The 18497-nt window shown below is 39.4% G+C and overlaps 1 protein-coding gene across 2 annotated transcripts in view; it reads right to left on the bottom strand.

Moving 5' to 3' along the window:
• The window catches only part of ITCH (itchy E3 ubiquitin protein ligase), a 47625-nt gene that overhangs the window by 14587 nt on the left and 14541 nt on the right, over positions 1 to 18497 (bottom strand). The window contains exons 2-12 of one of the 2 annotated variants that reach the window (XM_033153303.1): positions 17590 to 17680; positions 14390 to 14531; positions 12611 to 12735; positions 11394 to 11531; positions 10666 to 10708; positions 9326 to 9495; positions 7728 to 7950; positions 5528 to 5623; positions 4638 to 4812; positions 3734 to 3794; positions 2585 to 2669 (exon numbers count right to left, since the gene is read on the bottom strand). In XM_033153303.1, coding sequence (XP_033009194.1) covers positions 2585 to 2669; positions 3734 to 3794; positions 4638 to 4812; positions 5528 to 5623; positions 7728 to 7950; positions 9326 to 9495; positions 10666 to 10708; positions 11394 to 11531; positions 12611 to 12735; positions 14390 to 14531; positions 17590 to 17659 — 1328 coding nt within the window. In that variant the 5' untranslated portion in view covers positions 17660 to 17680. Of the gene's footprint in view, positions 1 to 2584; positions 2670 to 3733; positions 3795 to 4637; positions 4813 to 5527; positions 5624 to 7727; positions 7951 to 9325; positions 9496 to 10665; positions 10709 to 11393; positions 11532 to 12610; positions 12736 to 14389; positions 14532 to 17589; positions 17682 to 18497 lie in introns of those variants that run through there. The other variant, XM_033153304.1, reaches the window with a different exon arrangement.

The following is an 18497-nucleotide window of genomic DNA, read 5'->3' as shown; positions in this document are numbered from 1 at the left end:
TCTATTACAGCAACGAGCACCTGTGCCTTTGGGAATGCAGCTTCAGAGGATTCTTTGTGCAGCAGAAAGGGGATGCTAAGAACACCTGCATCCAGGCAGATAACGACACATGACCTTTGAGATCTCCGCCTTTGATCATGTTATTAGGTTAGCTAATAAAAAGAATGGCAAAATGAGTCAAAAGTTGTATAATATGCTGAGTTGCCAGCAAGTAATTTGTAACACTGCACTAGATGCAATATGTTCTTTTACTCACAAACTCACTGACTGGATATGATGATGATGATGAAGAAGAAGAAGAAGAAGAAGAAGAAGAAGAAGAAGAAGAAGAGGAGGAGGAGTTTGGATTTGATATCCCGCTTTATCACTACCCAAAAGAGTCTCAAAGTGGCTAACATTCTCCTCCCCCCCCCCCACAACGAACACTCTGTGAGGTGAATGGGGCTGAGAGACTTCAAAGAAGTGAGACTAGCCCAAGGTCACCCAGCAGCTGCATGTGGAGGAGCGGAGACGTGAACCCGGTTCACCAGATTACAAATCTACAACTCTTAAGCACTACACCACACTGGCTCTCCATGAAATATGACATAAACAACAGGATATGAAATAAAATTAATAATATTGAGTACAAGAAATGTTTTTATTGTGTGTTGGATGTAAATATGAGGATTTCCCTTTTGGTTCTTCTAGTAATAATTTTCTTGTGTTTTGTTTCAACAAGAAATATTCCTCTTAAGAAACCGCTTCCTCATATCTGCTACTTTCCCCTTATGTTCTCAATACACTTTTAAAAAAATCAATCAATCTCCTTTATTGGCATAGAAAAAGTGCATCGTATACATGGATCAGAACACAACACAGATAATGGAACACAGTAGGAAATACTTTAGGATAAAACTGTCCAGACATTGTGAATTAGGAAAATGGCTCTTAGGACCTACAGTGACGTAATTTCATGGAATACACTTTTGATAAGCAACATGCTTTAGTAGTCTAAAATCTAGCTTTTATTTCCGTTTAGATCCATTTCAACCTAGCTTCGGGACTGGTTTGGGCACTGAAACAGCCCCAGCAGCTCTGACTGATAACCTGCATGGAGAAAGAAACATGGGGAGTGCATGGTTCTGGAGTGGTTTTGTGAGTTGGAGGCACTGCTCCTATCTGCAGGACCACCAGAGTACCAGCAAGAGCAGACTGCTGCTTTGTCTTTTGGCATTTGTGCTGTGGGGTCCTATGGGGTTCCATTCTGTACCCCACACTTTTTAACATCTATGTAAAGCTGCTAGGAAGTGTCATCTGGAGACCTGCATACCTAGTATGCAGATAATATCCAGCTCTCGCTCTCTCCATACCACTTTACTAGTGTCTGGAGGTGATAATGGGCTGGGTGAGGACTTCTAAACTTAGATTGAATCTGGACATGATGCAGGTGCTGATAGTTCTTATATTCAGGAATTGAGGCGACTTGTGTTAGTTGGGACCACACTCCTTCTGAAGGACAAGGTATGTAGTCTGGGGGTGCTCCTGGAACCAATACTTTCAACTGGAAGCTCAGGTGGCTCTGGGGCAAGAAGTGCCTATTTCCAGCTAGGGCTGGTTCACCAGCTATAGTACTTCCTGAACCAAGATACCACAGTATGGACCACTATGGCTAGGTTAACCTCCCCATTTAGCACTACTGCAATGAGTTCTAAATGAGGCTGTCCTTGAAGATGGTCTAGAAGCTGGAGCTAGTGACAATGCAGCCATCAGCTGAGTGGCACTGCAAGGTGGGTCCATATCTCAAGGTTTTGATTCTGGTTTATCAAACCCTATATTGCCTGGGCCCCAAGTACCAGTACTTGAAGAAGAACTTCTGCCAATATATCTCACTCTTAGACTTAAAATCTGCAGAGCCGGTCCTATTCATGATCCCACCTATGCCTGTGGTACATTATGCAGGGACCCGGGATATGGCCTTCTCTGCTATGGCACCTTCATTTTGGAACACTCTCCCATTAGTAATACAGTTGTTCCCCTCAGTACCAGCTTGTTGTAGTCAGGTAAAAACAGTTTTGTCTATCAGGCTCTTTGGGGGAGATGAGCAAAGAATGATTTTGTTCATCATGATTGTTAATCAGAATATATATGGGTTTTGGTTTTAATATATCTTGAGCTATGTATTTATTATTTGCTGGGGAATCTCTCTGGGTTGAAGAAAAGTTTAGAAATAGTAAATTCTTTCTAGTAGCACCTTAGAGACCAACTGAGTTTGTTCCTGGTATGAGCTTTCGTGTGCATGCACACTTCTTCAGATACACTGAAACAGAAGTCACCGGATCCTTAAATATAGTGAGGGAGTGGGGAGGGGTATTGCTCAGAAGGGTGGTGGGAAGTGTGCATGCACACGAAAGCTCATACCAGGAACAAACTCAGTTGGTCTCTAAGGTGCTACTAGAAAGAATTTTCGATTTTGTTTTGACTATGGCAGACCAACACGGCTACCCACCTGTAATTAGAAATAGTAGTAAACCAAAATGTTACCTATGTTTGCTTGATTTTGGATTATGTTTTGAAGACTAGTAAGAGAAGAGAAAAATCTTACCCTTGGCTTCTGGGATCTTCCCACTGTGTGATGCGTGTATTGTGATTGACAAAATATACTCTGCCATTGGCGTCTGTTCTCTTTTCTGAGGGAATATAAATTAGTACCATCTTAGTTATCATGGACATATGGTTTTAATGTTAAGATAATGACAGTGAATTATATAAGCCAGGACCTATGGGGAATATCTCACTTCTTTCTCCCCTCTGCAGGACTCCCTGCCAACAAAAAACTTCTTAAGGGTTGGGGACCCTCATGAAAGACTTGGAATGTAGAACAGTGGGAACAGGAAATCTGGCAGGGGCAGTTTGCCTAAGCGTGATTTTTCTGTAGGGACACAAGGGGAAGCAGAGGGCAGGAGGGAAAGGAAGTTCACCTTGTGCAAGCACTTCTTTAGATAGAACCCCATGTGTTTGGCAGTTCTGCTCCCCCCTTTGACTTGAATTGTGCCGAGTCTGGAAACTTAGCATTTCATACCAGCTGTTTGAACATATCACTCAACTAATGAATACATTGTGTTTCATCATCTTAACTTCCTAGTTCATGAAACCTCAGTGGCACAGCACTTTATATCCAAGTCAAGAACATCTACTTCAGGGAGAACCTTGCACAGGTCAATAGTATGTGAGATAGCAGTACAGATGATTGATTGTGAGAGTAGGGCTCAGATTCCTGTCCTAGATAAAACACCGTTACTTATGATTCTGCTACTAAACTAATACAGGTCCCTAGACTTGTATACCAACTCAATGACAAGAGACTATAATATGTATGAAAGGTCTTCACTCATGAAGGCACACACTTCTACTATCTCCTGAAACAGATGGATGCCAACCAATGGGTCTTTATGCTTCTCAGATGAGCTGTGCTACATATTACACTATTTCTCTTGGGATATGAACATAATTTATCTACAAAGACTGCCCAACACCTACTGAGATTTGCAGTCTGGCTGGCCAGAGAGCTCTGAATTTGAAGCGACATTTTTGTGATCCCCGAGTAAACTCTACTACTTTTATCAGGTTTCTGGAGTCACCAGAGTGCAATAAAAAAAACAAACCTCATGATGGCAGAGGAATAGCTAGACTCAGTGTTGGCTTGGACCATTATATCACTGATGTTGAGAACCAGAACTTTTAAAGACCTTACCCCATCCATGTGGCAGGGGACCAAGAGGATCAAATTCTTTGTTCTGTGTGAAGTCTTGATTCTGCAATCATAAGAAAGCATACTGTAAACTAATGACTGAAAAATCTAAGCTTGGATAAATCATATACATTATACTTACAACTGTTTATTTTTTAAAAGACCTTTCCACCTTTTTGTAATGAAGGTAAAATCACCTAACAAGACAGTCCCTGGACTTATTTGTTTTAACTTTGGCAAGTTTCTTACCCATCAGCACCTCTCTCTCTTTTCCAAACAAATGCCCACAAAAACTAGGAAAGGAATAGGATTTTACCATCCCAAAATGGTAATATGTCTGTCCTTGTGGGAGAACCACTGCATCCACCTTTCTGGAATCTGACAGACTTCCGCTCCTCAGTAGAGGCAACCTACTTTCATCCAATTTTGCAGAAAATAAAAATGTTAAGCCAGAGACCTGATAGCATCCTGTGAAGTTCAATCAAAATATGTTCTCACTATGCCTTGAACAAAACTTGCCAGTAACTCTGCACTTCCCTACAGCTGCTTGAATTAACATGACAAAGTCTGCTTGCAAATGGCAAAGTAAGAAGCCATAGGCAAAATATATTTGATTCGTAACCCTCTGGGATCAATTTAAACTACAGCTAAATCCGATAAACAGGTTATACTCTGTATACTAAAGAAATTTCCATTGAAATGTTTGGAGGAAAATGAATAACTTCTATGTCTAGCAATCAATCACCCTGTTGTATTTAGATTTTACTCTATTTTTTGCCATTCGTGAAACATTAGTGATTACTTATTAGGAATTTTAGGCTGAGGACACAGCAAGTGCTGTTGAGTTAATCTGCATTAGCTGATGTTATGCCAATATGAATTCTAGCCCAATCCTCAGCGTTCTCACCCCATATATAAACCTCTGGTTAAATTGTTGCATAGCTCCTTGAAGCTGGCTGCGCTGAAGTTGCCACTGTTCATAATTCCGGACAGATTCCAAAGTTGGCCGCTGCCAGGTTGTTGTTCTGGTGAAATGATCAACATAGTAAATCCGCCCCATGTTGTCAACTCGACGTTCCCAGCTAAAGAACACAGATGAGACAATCAAATGAATGCACTGACTTCACAGTAGGCTACAGTCTAACAAAATGGAATACAGGAGCACTTGTTGAACATAATAGGACAAAGGGGGTCAGCACAATAATTCCTCAGTTTTGCTTTATGTCACCTTATTACTCAATTCCAAGGGGTTTATCATTTGATTAAAGGTTCTGCACTTTGCTCTGAACTTCCTAATTTGAGGTAACAATATCTATTTATCAGTCCATACTTTTTTTTGAAACCTTTAGAAGTGTGCTACAAGTCCAAAGGATGAGAAAATACCACTTTCATTTGCAACAACATTATGATGCAGACCCCACACACATCTGATTTCTTTGGCTGGTTTTGATTCTCCTCTACTGAAACAGTGAGCAGCATACCAGGCTTAAATATACCATACCCATGCCTAGAGGCACTTCAGTTCCTGTCAAGGAAAGCCACAGATTTTGGCGGTCTGTGCCACTGTTGGCTTCACATGGCCTAATATAACTGACATTTCTACAGCCAGTCTTAAGATTCAACATACATAGAATAAAGTGCAAATTAGACCCATTTTCTTTTCACAAAACCTTGACTTAGCTATCCAGAAGTGCAATATTTTAACTGGACCTAAGCTGGACATGAAGATGGCAAGCTTGGAATGACATCTTCAAGAATGTTATGAAGTACAGTTTGACAGATCACCAAATGACTCACCCTGGGGGAAGAGGTTCTGGCCTATCCCATGTAGTTCTTTTTTCAACATGATCTACATAATATACTCGGCCATGTTGATCCACTCGTTGTTCCCAGCTGGAAATACACAAATAATTCATATGTACTATTGTGACAACCTATTCACCTTGTTGCTTTCTCATAGTTCTTATTTCCAAATGGTCCCCTGATCTGTTTTGTATACAGTAAGCCTGCCACTTATGCGGGGGTTATGTTCCAGAGATTGCGTCTAAAATCACATATAGTCAAAATGCCAAAGTCATTTTTCCTTGAACCCCACCCCCTTCCCGTTCCTTTTAATTGTTATTTTGCCATGCATGTAAGTTGTGGGCTTACTGTATAGGACTAAATCTTCATTGTGACAATTAATCAAATGACATTTTCAAACACATTTGTTTCTATACAAGACAAAGACCCAGGTTTAATTTTACATTTGTATTTATGACACTAGTACCATAAAACTCCTGAGGGACATTCTATGATTCCTTCCCTTGGACACATTTTATTGGAATAGGATTTATTTGTCATCTTTGTAGTGTTCCCCTACTTTCTCACAGTTGCAGAGAGTAGCAGACATGGGAATTATCTGTTGTGATCTTATATGAATCTTGTAAACTATGTTAGGCTGACAGAAGTCTGCTCCAAAGTCAACAAGTTAGGATCTGAACCCCCATCCCTGTGGTTGAGGTCTGACACTACCCATCTCACAAGGTGTGGATGAAGGGTAGACCACAATCCACCAGTGGATCAGTAGTTATTTTCTTAGTGCCTATTTACTTACAGACTTCCTATGGATATCTAGCTAGCCATTGTGGAAGAAAGCACACTGAATGAATGAATCTTGATCTAATCCAGAAAAGCAAAACTTCTATTTTTCAGGAAGAGTGCATACTTTTAAACTGCTATGGCATGACTAACATTATTGGAGATTTTGAAGATGTACTCTTGCTGTAGAAATTTAGTGAACCACAGAGCTTCTTTAAAACGTACTCCATGAAAACATATTCAGCTCCACCCTGTACCGTATCACACTGACTTACAATCAAAAAATTCAGGACATTAAGATTCCAAACCCACTAAGCAGCAACAGCCACACTGGCCCACTGTGGCTACATGCTACCACGTATATTGCACACATAGAATTGTACCCATTTCTCACTATGCATATTCAAACTATAGCCATTCAACTGTATTTATAAACATACTGGCTTTCTTGTATTGGTATTAAACTATGGAAGTTTTGAAATTCTGATCATCGTATTTGGGCACATACAATAGTTTTTTAAGTGTTTTGCAGAGAATGGACATGGTGGGGGAAAAGGCTTCTAAAACTTATTATTGGGGTGTGTCATTTATCAGATCTTATGGAATTATGTGCTCATGCCAATTACCTTTTACCATTGTATTGTGGGGTAGTCCACCACAATATAAACAAATGTATCTTTTTTCATAAACCAAGTGCTGAACTTAGTAGTTCTTAGATAGCGAGACAGACAAAAAGATCTTATGCTCTCATGTTCATTTTTGCCTTTGCTCACTTCTTCAAGCAACAAAACTTGCTGAGAAGACTGAAAAGTATGATCATTATCTTTGATACTTGCCTTTCTCGGCTCATATTACTGCTCTAGATAAAGTCTGTTGATTGTCTCTCTGTATTAGCTTGGATTTCAAGAACTGTGAAGTTCTACTTGCAGGAATAGGGCTTCCCTGCATCTTCCTTCCTGAAAAGATATTCCTGGTGGTCTGCAGACTCTACAGAATGCAAAGGTGTATGGCACAAGGAGCTACAGTGAGTGAATTCATGAAAATTAGAACAAAAAGTTCCACTCATTGTGCTGTTTCTCATCTCTGTGATTTCTCTCAACTCAGTTAATTCATGGTATCTTTCACTTTAATATTTAGCTGACCTATCAGTTTTAAATAATTAAAAACTCATATCTTGTCTCAAGCATTTCTGTGTTGGTGTTCAATTTTTTTATAATTATTACATAGGCTTTACTTTAACTCTTTTGTGGCTTTTTTTTAGTTCCACCCTGCAAATGCAATGTACTGCATAAAGCATAGTATATCTTTGGTGTTTTTAGAAATCAAATGGATGAGACGGAGGAAACTTGTATCTTGCAGGAAATTTTGTGTTAGAGACGTGTGCGTAACATAAAACCTGAGAGCATCAAGCTCTTACCCAGGTGGAAGAGGACCTTGGCTAACTGTGTGATGTGGCTGTGAAGCTGGAGTTACTGGCTGAACTTGTCTGGATATAGGTGGTGTGGCCAAAGCAGTTACTGCAGGAGCACCCGTTCCTGCTGTTGCTCCTTCTGAGTTTTGTTCCGATGCTGAACTTGTAGTTGGCACCAATCCTGCACTAGCCCCTTCTGATTCTGTGGAGGAAGTACCATTGACACATGCTGCAAAGAACACAGGCAAGAAAAAGACAAATATTTATGTTTATTTTAATTCCAGTATTGTATATTTTATTTATACTCCACCTTTCCCCCTGAAATGGACTCAAGACAGCAGTACAGCAAAGCAAGAACAGATAAGCCCTCAAGCAACTACCGTATTTTCCGGCATATAAGACGACTGGGCGTATATTTTCCAGTTAAAATATAGAGTTTGAGATATACTTGACTGCAGATTCTCCACCCGGCGTATAAGACGACCCCCAACTTTTGAGAAGATTTTGCTGGATTAAAAAGTAGTCTTATACGCCAGAATATACAGTACTTGGTAAAGGTAAAGGGACCCCTGACCATTAGGTCCAGTCGCGGACGACTCTGGGGTTGCAGTGCTCATCTCACTTTATTGGCCAAGGGAGCCGGCGTACAGCTTCCAGGTCATGTGGCCAGCATGACTAAGCCACTTCTGGCGAACCAGAGCAGCGCACGGAAACACCGTTTACCTTCCCGTCGGAGCAGTACCTATTTATCTACTTGCACTTTGATGTGCTTTCGGACTGCTAGGTGGGCAGGAGCTGGGACTGAACAATGGGAGCTCACCCCGTCGCGGGGATTCGAACCGCCGACCTTCTGATCGGCAAGCCCTAGGCTCTGTGGTTTAACCCACAGCGCCACCCGCGTCCCCTAACTACTTGGTACACGGCAGTTATTAAGTTCCCAGACTTCTAAGTAAAAGTAGTCAATGGCAGAAATCCTTTCAACAACATTTCCACTAACCTATCAGAACTCAATTCAACTCTAAATGGAAAGGCCTACTTGAATTTTAGTTTGGCTCATTTTTCAATTTCATTTACAGGAAATCTGTACTCTGATTAAGAGAACACTATGAAAGAGATTCTTTTTGCAGCAGTTGGCCTCTTTCTCTTGACCACAGAAAGCCTGAAGTCCTTGAAAAGAAAATTCCAGACTGCAACTTCAGTAGGCGTCACATAAAGCTACTTCAGTATTTTGTATGAAGAAAACTTCCATAATTTAACTATGGGACAATGTGTGTTCTCAGAATTACCGTATGATGCACTTCTGAGCTGTATAGCTTTTCCTTTCAGCAGTTTAAGAATGCTTTGCTGAAGGTCAGACAGAAATATATCTGGCTTCACAAATGCTAAAACATGCTTATTGTGAATTAAGCCACAATTTTTTTGGGGGGGGGGGGGATGTTCTAAAAAGGAACTCTAAAAACTGAACCATGTGGCATTATCTTTTATTATATTAGACACAGCTTCAATACACTAGTGCAGTGGGCAGAATACACTGAACAAACGTAATTCAAACAAACACTGAATTCAAGAGCTTTTAAAGTGATACTTTTCTCTTGCAGACATACCAGGTGGAGCAGAGGGTCTACGTGGAGTAGGTGGAGGTGGCCGAGATGGTCTAGGCAGTCTAGCAGGCTTACAACCTCCATTTGCAATTAATGGAGAATCATTGCCATTAGATGCTCTGCTGTCACTAGACCCAGGAGACTCACAGCTTTCAGGACCATTTGTATTGTTCCTTTATGAGAAAGCACAACACAAGAGATCTCACTGAATGTTAAAACAATTTTGAAAAAGAAGTTTCCTAATTGAAGTCTTGTCACAATTCATATAAACAAATTAGAAACCCTGTTCTTGTAAAAGTTCAGAAACATATATATAATCATATATAGTGATGTCATCAAAGGATATGCTCCTAGACAAGAAATATGAGTCACAGAGGCTAATAGTGCTCACCTTAAAGATAAAACAAACACTGTAGCCTAATTATTTTTTTCTCCAGCTTAGATTTAGGCCACAAATTTTACAACAGCTTCCTAACTACACTGGAATTCGTAACTAATACTGAAAACTTGATAGCGACCATAAGGTGTTGACAGCTCTCAAATAAATAAATAAATAAATAAATAGGTAGGTAGGTAGGTTTCAAATAAACAAAAAAAAATATGTAGGGTTAGGGCTGCATCATATACTCAAGCCAACTAATGACAATCATTTTATTTCAATTATAAAAACTTCAAGTGGGCTACATAACATAAACTGCAAGAAATGTGCCCCTTATATACCCGGTATCAAACCTTTTATAAGATTCAGAGAAATGCAGGACATCTTACTGAAATCTTTGAAAATCTGCAATTTTTTGAAAAGCCACCCTGATAAAAACTTCTGATTAGATTAGCTTACCAATTGTAAAATAAATTTTTATTATTGTGGAAGATTGACATGGTGAAAGGAGACCTAAGAATTTCAGGCATAATGAACAAAAAAATGTTTAAAATGAACTGAGGCTGTCTCAGGCAACTGAGCCAAGTGTTAATGCTCTGAGTAGCTTGGACTCTGAACAAAAAACAAATCATCATTAAACTTTAGTCATAATCATTACATTGTGGCCAATTATAACCACAAAGAACTTTTGTAATAGCTAACAAAAACACCCATATGTAACTTTTCAACTGAAATGTACATTGTTTTGTGTATATGTTATGAGTTTGTTTCTTGATATATCCTGAACAAACAAAATGTATATTTTAAACTACTAAAACTACTAAGGACACTTGTATCCCCATGACCACTTCCAACCAATTTCCAATACTCTGAAATATCTACAAAACTGCTAAATCTCAGCACTTTAAACATCACAACTATCAGCATTCCACAACTCCACTGCAGATGTGGAAAACCACCTTACCTTGTTTCATTTTGTGCTCTGGAGCTATCATTCTGCACGGGACCTTTAATATTAAAAATAAGGAAATGGAAACTTATTTTAACATCTGTGTTGTCTTATAAAGTGACATAAGCAATAAGCATGATTTTCACTATTGGTCAAAATATATGACATTTGCCTTTTAATTATTGCAAGAGATCAGAGTTCCCACAACAGCCCCAATACAGATTATGGATAAAGTTTTTGGTACTTTAGAGCTGGAGTAAGCAGAAGGTAGATTGGGAATTACTGGCTATCTCGGTAATTTGCCTCCCACAGACAGACCACAGACCGTTAACCAAGAATAAACCTTGTCTGGATTGAGGCAAACCATGACCCCAGCTTCAGATATAACACAAAGCTAAATTGTGGCTTAGCTCCAGGTAGTGTGGCAGGAGAAGCACCAGGGGAGCAGCAAAGCAGATGCAATTTCTACTGTGGCTACCAGTATGCATGCTCATTCATGCTTAGCCATGATTTGGCTTAGTGTTATGGGTAAGCCAAGTCACTGTCTTCAGTATAATTTACTCTCAAACATGCATGTATAGGTTTGTAACCTAAAGCACTTTGGCTTACAGTCCTTATCAGGGTTCCAAGCATTCTTCAACAAAAGCCAAATGCTACCAGCAATAACAAATGTTATTTAATATTAACAACTAGTTATATGATGCAACAGCAGTGTGCACACATAGAAGGTAAATATTACTCACTTCTTCTACTTGGAGCATCACCATTACTCAGCAGCTCAGGATCTACCTGCATGCCATCTAAACAGACAGACAACTCTCCAATCCCGTCAGTTGATTCTTTGTCACCAATAAGCATCATATTCACCACCACTTGTTCAACTATTGAAAATATACAGAAAAATCAACGTTCTTAACTGCATTTTACAGGTAGGTAGCCGTGTTGGTCTGCCGTAGTCAAAACAAAACAAAATAAAAATTTCCTTCCAGTAGCACCTTAGAGACCAACTAAGTTTGTTCTTGGTATGAGCTTTCGTGTGCATGCACACTTCTTCAGATTCACTGAAACAGAAAGCTCATACCAAGAACAAACTTAGTTGGTCTCTAAGGTGCTACTGGAAGGAAATTTTTATTTTATTTTGTCTTAACTGCCTTGTATTTTTATTGCAGTGAACTGATGAAGGTTTATACAATTTCATGAAAAAGCTGAGGAAAGCTTTTAAGAAATGACCACAGTTCCATTTCACTTTACACATTCAGTGATCACTGCACATGGTGATCCTCAGAAAACTTTACTAAATGGGGGGTAATTCCCTTACTGAAAAATAGGATTCTAAAGCTTTAACTCGTTTTAAATTTGACATCCATGCTCAGCCCATGCAATCAAAGATTATAGTCCATATTCAACAGCTGCACTGAGCAGAATTCATCTAGAGCATTTGTTCTTGTGGGTAAAGCCCACAATAAACACAGAACAGGTATCATCAGATTCTTAGCAATAAATTAATGTTATATGGTATATTGTTCTGATTTCCCTAAATGTCCCTAGCAGAACAATGTATAATTCTCATTTATTTTTTATGTCATCCCCAGGTTGTACCACACTTCTCTCAATAATCATCAGAAGCAAAACTCATCCATGAATATCTTTAACATCAAACAAAAGAGCCCTCATAACCGTACAATTAATAATAAGAGTTAAGCATAGTTGCATATTCTCTGTGCCAGGCCTACTGTTGTAGAACCCGTTCATAAAGTGGACCATATAAGTCAGAACCTAAACATGTTCTAAATGAACCAAATTTTAGTGGGGACTTTGTGGAATGATTTCTGGTTCCTAGGATCCTATGGAAGACTGCAGGGGTGGGCATCACACTTCTTAAGATCTTTCATATTAACATTTGCCTACACCCCCCCCCAAAGTTTATATCATTTCAAGGTATGTGCTTTTGTATACTTACGTTTCATATTGTTTGCTTTGAGAGTCTCTTTAATTTCTAGAGTGGCGCTTCCCAATAAGACATCAGATTTCAATGTTTGGTGACTCCATACACGGAAGCACAGGTTGCTGACAGGTGAGACAATTCTAAAAAGAAGAAGCAAGAAATACTGTAATGCATACTTGCAAGTTCCATTTAAAAATACTTCTGAGTAGCTTAGAATCATAGATTTATAGAACTGTAGAGTTGCAGCGGACACCAAGGGTCATCTAGTCTAAAACCCTGCAATGACTTCAGGGTCATGAATTTGAGCCCCATGTTGGGCAAAGATTCCTACATTGTAGGGCATGGGTAGGCAAACTAAGGACCGCGGGCCGGATCCGGCCCAATCACCTTCTAAATCCGGCCTGCAGACAGTCCGGGAATCAGCATGTTTTTACATGAGTAGAATGTGCCCTTTTATTTAAAATGCATCTCTGGGTTATGTGTGGGGCCTGCCTGGTGTTTTTACATGAGTAGAATGTGTGCTTTTATTTAAAATGCAGCTCTGGGTTATTTGTGGGGCACAGGAATTCGTTCATTCCCCCCCCCCCCGCCAAAAAAATATAGTCCGGCCACCCACAAGGTCTGAGGGACATTGGACCGGCCCCCTGCTAAAAATGTTAGCTGACCCCTGCTGGGACTAGATGACCCTTCATGGTCCCTTCTAACAGAATCTCAACTAGATTATACATGACAGATTGCTGCCTAACCTCTGCTTAAAATCTCCAAGGCGGAAGAGTCCACCACCTTTCATGGGAGTCTGTTCCACTATCAAACAGCTCTTACCTGTCACTTACAGTTACAAAATTGACCCCCCCCCCCAATAAATAAACAAACAAACAAATCAATTGATCTTCCAAGAGCTATCATATTCCAAACAGTAGTAACATTTATAGAAAAATGTGGCTTTTTACGACAGAAATTAATCCTGCAAATATATGTTTTATTTCAGTAGCACATAAAGGGGGAACCTTGTGCACAATAAAAAATATATACAGTACTCTAAGTGTATTTATTTCACAGTAAATCTTACAGGCAGATTTTTACAATCAGGTTTTGAAGTCTTAGAAGCAAGAACAGTATATACACCTTTCACTAAGTTTCAGTGGGAAATATCCTTTCTTCTAGCAACTGTATGCTTCTTTAGTTCCCTCTTCATTCCTTGTACACCTTGGTTCAGATACACCTATGTACACTGGGACTTTCTGGGCTTCCCTTCTATGGAACAACTCCCTGTACTCCCCCTATAGCCATTCATGAGGCACAGGGAACCCACCTATTGCCACACCTTATAAAGTGTAAGGGGCTGAAGCCCATATAACCTAGTTTGCAGAGCTACTGGTCTGCCTCTGTGCCTAATTGAAAACAAAACAAAAAAATTCTAAAACATTTAAATCAGTTAAATCAAATCAAATCAAATACCTTTATTGGCATCACAGTATAAAACATTGCAAGGCCCTGGGATAATTAAAAGGACATGGGTGAAGCTGTCGAGGGTTATAAGGTCACACTGTGATCATGTCCACTTAGATATTATACAAATCAGGTGAATGAATTAAAACTGATTGAGGGAAAAAGATTTGGAATTCTCCAATTACAGATCTTAGAATGGCTCAGAACAGAATACTGTTTCCCATGAACACACACCCTGATAAGACCTGCATTTTCCTCTTGTCAATATCCATCCCACAGTATACGGTGACTGCATTTCTGTTTCTTATAACAAAATAACAAAATAAGGAACATTTCCAAACCTACACTGTAAGATGTTGTTTCCATTTTGGACTATTAGTATTGTTGCACTTTTCTGTTTTCTTTGACTGTCCGTCAACTGAGACTTCCACGTAAGGGCTGGGTCCAAACCATTTGTTTTTGTTTTCTTTCAACTTCGCAGAAATAACTATTGAAAGAGAATGAATGAGTGCTTTATTTGCTTCAGCAACTTCTAAAGTTTCTACTATTACCTAGCAAAGTAGATTATGGAACCACAGCCAAATTACAACTCTTTCACATTGACAGAAAAGACATCATGACACAAAGTCCTTTCATTTGGATGTAATATTTACATTGGACCAAAGATGTCCCCTTCCATTTAGTCAATTTAAAACCTAAGATGAAACATTTGTCAAGTCATCACTATATCAAGCCATTTAATTTTCTTAAACCTTTCCAAAACTACATTCACCACCCCAATTCTGATCCATTTAGCTCTTGTTTCTAGTATGCCCACCTTTTGCAAAGTAATTACATGACACTTTTTAAAGCAAACATATACACACATTTTAAGTTGGACGTAAAGATGCATGCAACAATCTTAGTTCTGTGTGCTCCATTTGCACTCACACTTATTCTTATGCTGTACCATACCAACCACAACCAATCTTTTATGTTACCATTATTGGCTGCAGCATGTAGCATTTCAAAAAGTGGACCAATTAATTTTGCATGTCTTCTTGTTGTCTTGGTGGTATTTATATAGCTACACTAGTCAGATTTAGCACCAGAAGTGTTGAGTCTCTCACTGCAGTTACGAAAGTGAAATAAGTAGTAAGTTTTAAACAACTGTGCTTTATTTAGAAAGCAGAAGTGTGTTCTTCAGTGTGTGAGTTAAGTAATGAGAAAGTGAGCCTGACTCGACAAAATTAACATCAAGCAAACAAAAATCTTTCTCTTTAGAAATTGTACCACTTAGCTGGGGCAGTTTTACCACACAGACAAGATATATTTTATTTCTGCTCGCACCATTGCAAGTGGCTTATTTCTCTATGGTCTTGCCTCACCATCAACAGTTCACATCTACCTAACACTTTTACTGCCAAAATTACTCACGTATCTTGTCAGTCTGACCACTTCAAGCCCTTCTTTAAATCCCTGAATTGGTTTTTTGCCTGCACCACAATGTTACATAAGCTTCTTGCCCTTATCTTCAAAACCCTCCATGATGTTTCTCCCCCCCCCATTTATTTTTTTCTGTTGTTCTATCCCAACACACCGCTTCCTGTGATTTTCATTTACGCAGGCCCACTCTACTCAATTATTTGAGGAGATCTCCTGCTACTTGAAACAAACCCACTCTTTCTCCCTTGCTTTCCCTTATGATTGGAATGGCCTTCCAGAATATCTCTCCATGTGACTACCTATAGCCACTTGCTTCAAGCCCTTCCACACATTTTCCATGAAGCCTTTGAAACAACCCTCTGTTCTCAATATCCTGCAACTAAAGTGCATGTAACTAAAATAATTGCACATTCTTCCCTTGTTCATCCCTGCCATCAGTTCCCTTCCCTTCCTATAAACCTCTTGAGGTAGGTGCAAGGCAAACCTGTTCTTTGTTAAGTGCCATGTAAACAGATAATTCCATGTAAACAAATACACAATGCGTATGTGGAAGTGCTAAGAAGTGGCAACTACTTGGCTATATGGCTTATCACTTGTGTGAGTGGTCAATCATGGAACATGTAATCTGTTGCTTGGAGATAAGTTGAATTCTCTACATATTGCTTATGATCATGAAGGCAAGCTTATCTGTTGCCTCCTGGGCCAGTCTGCCTGCCTCTTGATAGATAGCAGAGGTTGCTTAAACCCCTCCCCCCCCAACCTCCCCATTTCCTGGCCAAGATGTCTCCATATCCAGCCTCCACAATGTTGGCAGTCTCTTATGATGTCATTATCTTGACTGACAATGCTGCAGACCTACACAGTCCTCTTCCTGTCTTTACAGTAGATGCACAAGTGCCTAGGTCATTGCAAGTATTGACTAGCTAAGCCAAGCTTTCCTTGGTAACACTCAATTTTTCTTGACTCAAGTGAGGCCACACTAGGACATTTTTTCTAAAGTAATACTCATGGATGTTATATACAAGGTGAAGACGCTAAAGTCTAACATAATAAATAATTTGCAGGAAGTATATTCTATGTTAACTACTTACAACACAGTTATGCTAGATGAAACAGATTTTTCAAAACAAAACGGACTTTAAAAGTAAGTTGCGACACTGCCCCCAGTGCCATAAAAATAAAAAATCACCTATCACCTGGTTCTTCAAGCTAGGAGTCTATACTGATCACTCATTCATATAACATATTTTTGGCCTTAACTGTTATAGTGCAGATGAGCCAAAATAAAGTTTCATTCAAAGACCACTGGTATATACAAATGTATTGCTTATCTGCTACTTGATACCTATTACCTTCAAAGAAATATTAATGAATCAAAAAAAGGAGACAATGTGCATTCTTTTCCTAAAAGGTTATTTCCTAGGCAGTGGTTTTCAACCAGTGTGCCCTGGCACCCTGGGGTGCCTTGAATGATTGTCAGGAGCACTGCAGGCAACACTGGACTCTATCCCTCTTTCCTTCCCTCTCTCCTCTGCTGCCCTCTTGCATCTCTGCGTCACAAAGGCTTGGGGAGCTGTTTGTTGCAGCAGCCCTGGCTACAAGCTCCTCACTATGCACTAGTTGTAATGGGTTAAAACCAATTTGTAAAAGGTCTGTAGAAACCTGCTTAAAAGACACTGAAATAACAAAGCAGAGTGATAAACCAACAACACTAGCTAGAATAGAAAAATTATTTGAAGGCTTCTGGCACAAAATTTCATTAAAACACCTCTGAATCCACAAAGAGAAGGAGCAATGTGAACATAGTAGCGGAAAAATTCTGTTCCAGTGGTCACAGTGACAGAGAACATGTTCAATCTTCAGCATCTCCAGTCAAAAGAAATTGTGGATAAGGCTGGGAAAGATGTTCTGACAATGTTAAGGACTGTGGGGCACTTACAGTTAGATGGGCAAATGGCATGACTTGAGATGAGAGATCTTCATATGCCTTCCAATAAGATTTGTTTTAGATTTTCCCATAAAAATGTGGGGAAAGGAAACATAGGAGTCTGCAATTCCTTCAGTTATCCTTAAAAGCAAAGGATCTACAGCCAGAAAGCAGGCCTGTTTGAGACACTTACCAGTGATCTGAAGCTGTGATTTCATAGTTAGTCCACTGACAGGCTCTGAATTTGACCCATTGCCAGCCATACCACAGGAAGGTACATGAACCTGAATGAAGAAACAAAGAAAAAATAAATTTACTCTTGAGATAACGAGACAAAAATTGAGTTCAACTGAAAAAATATAAATATAACATTAAGCTCAGTTGCCATATACATTAATATAGTAGACACCTACACTATAGGACATCTAGGTAGACTCCCACAAGTGGTTGTGGACTCTCCTTCTTTGGAAGATTTTAAACAGAGGTCGGATGGCCATTATATATGATCTAGCTGAGATTCCTGCATTGCAGGGTGTTGAGCTAGCTATTCCTCAGGGTCCCTTCCAACTCTACAATTCTATTATTTTATATTTGATGGACAGACCAACGTTTCTTAAAACAAACTACAACAAAACAAATACTGGTGAAATGCCTGTTGTGATCATTTGTAATGAAGGAGCCAAAATATGTATTTCTCTTCTCCTCCACCCCAACTCATTAGCAGATGCAAGCAGCCAGTGGCTTGGGAATAAGGTTGTGTCTTCATCTTGCACAGGAGCACATCCATTTACTTTCACTGACAGAGCTAAATCAAACATTCATTTATAGGGTTACAAAGATAAATAAACGTTCAACAAACACGATCACCACTGATACATCCCTCACCCCTTTCAAATGGAACTTGTTAACTGATTCTCCACACAGAGACAGGAAAAGTATTGACATGGTCTCAGCTGATTCTAGTACCAACTTCCAGGGTGAGCTGCCCAATTTGCCCTGCCTCACCTGCTCCCACCATCCCTTTCTCGTATTTATATTCTTTTTCATTAAAACAAAATGGTTTGTACTCAAGTTTTCTTGGATTAGATCTAACTATAAAAA

The sequence above is a fragment of the Lacerta agilis genome, chromosome 6, assembly GCF_009819535.1.
Source record: "Lacerta agilis isolate rLacAgi1 chromosome 6, rLacAgi1.pri, whole genome shotgun sequence".
Taxonomy (NCBI): Eukaryota; Metazoa; Chordata; class Lepidosauria; order Squamata; family Lacertidae; genus Lacerta; species Lacerta agilis.
The sequence above is the reverse complement of the archived record's forward strand: the minus strand, read 5'-3'. Positions and strand labels throughout refer to the sequence as shown.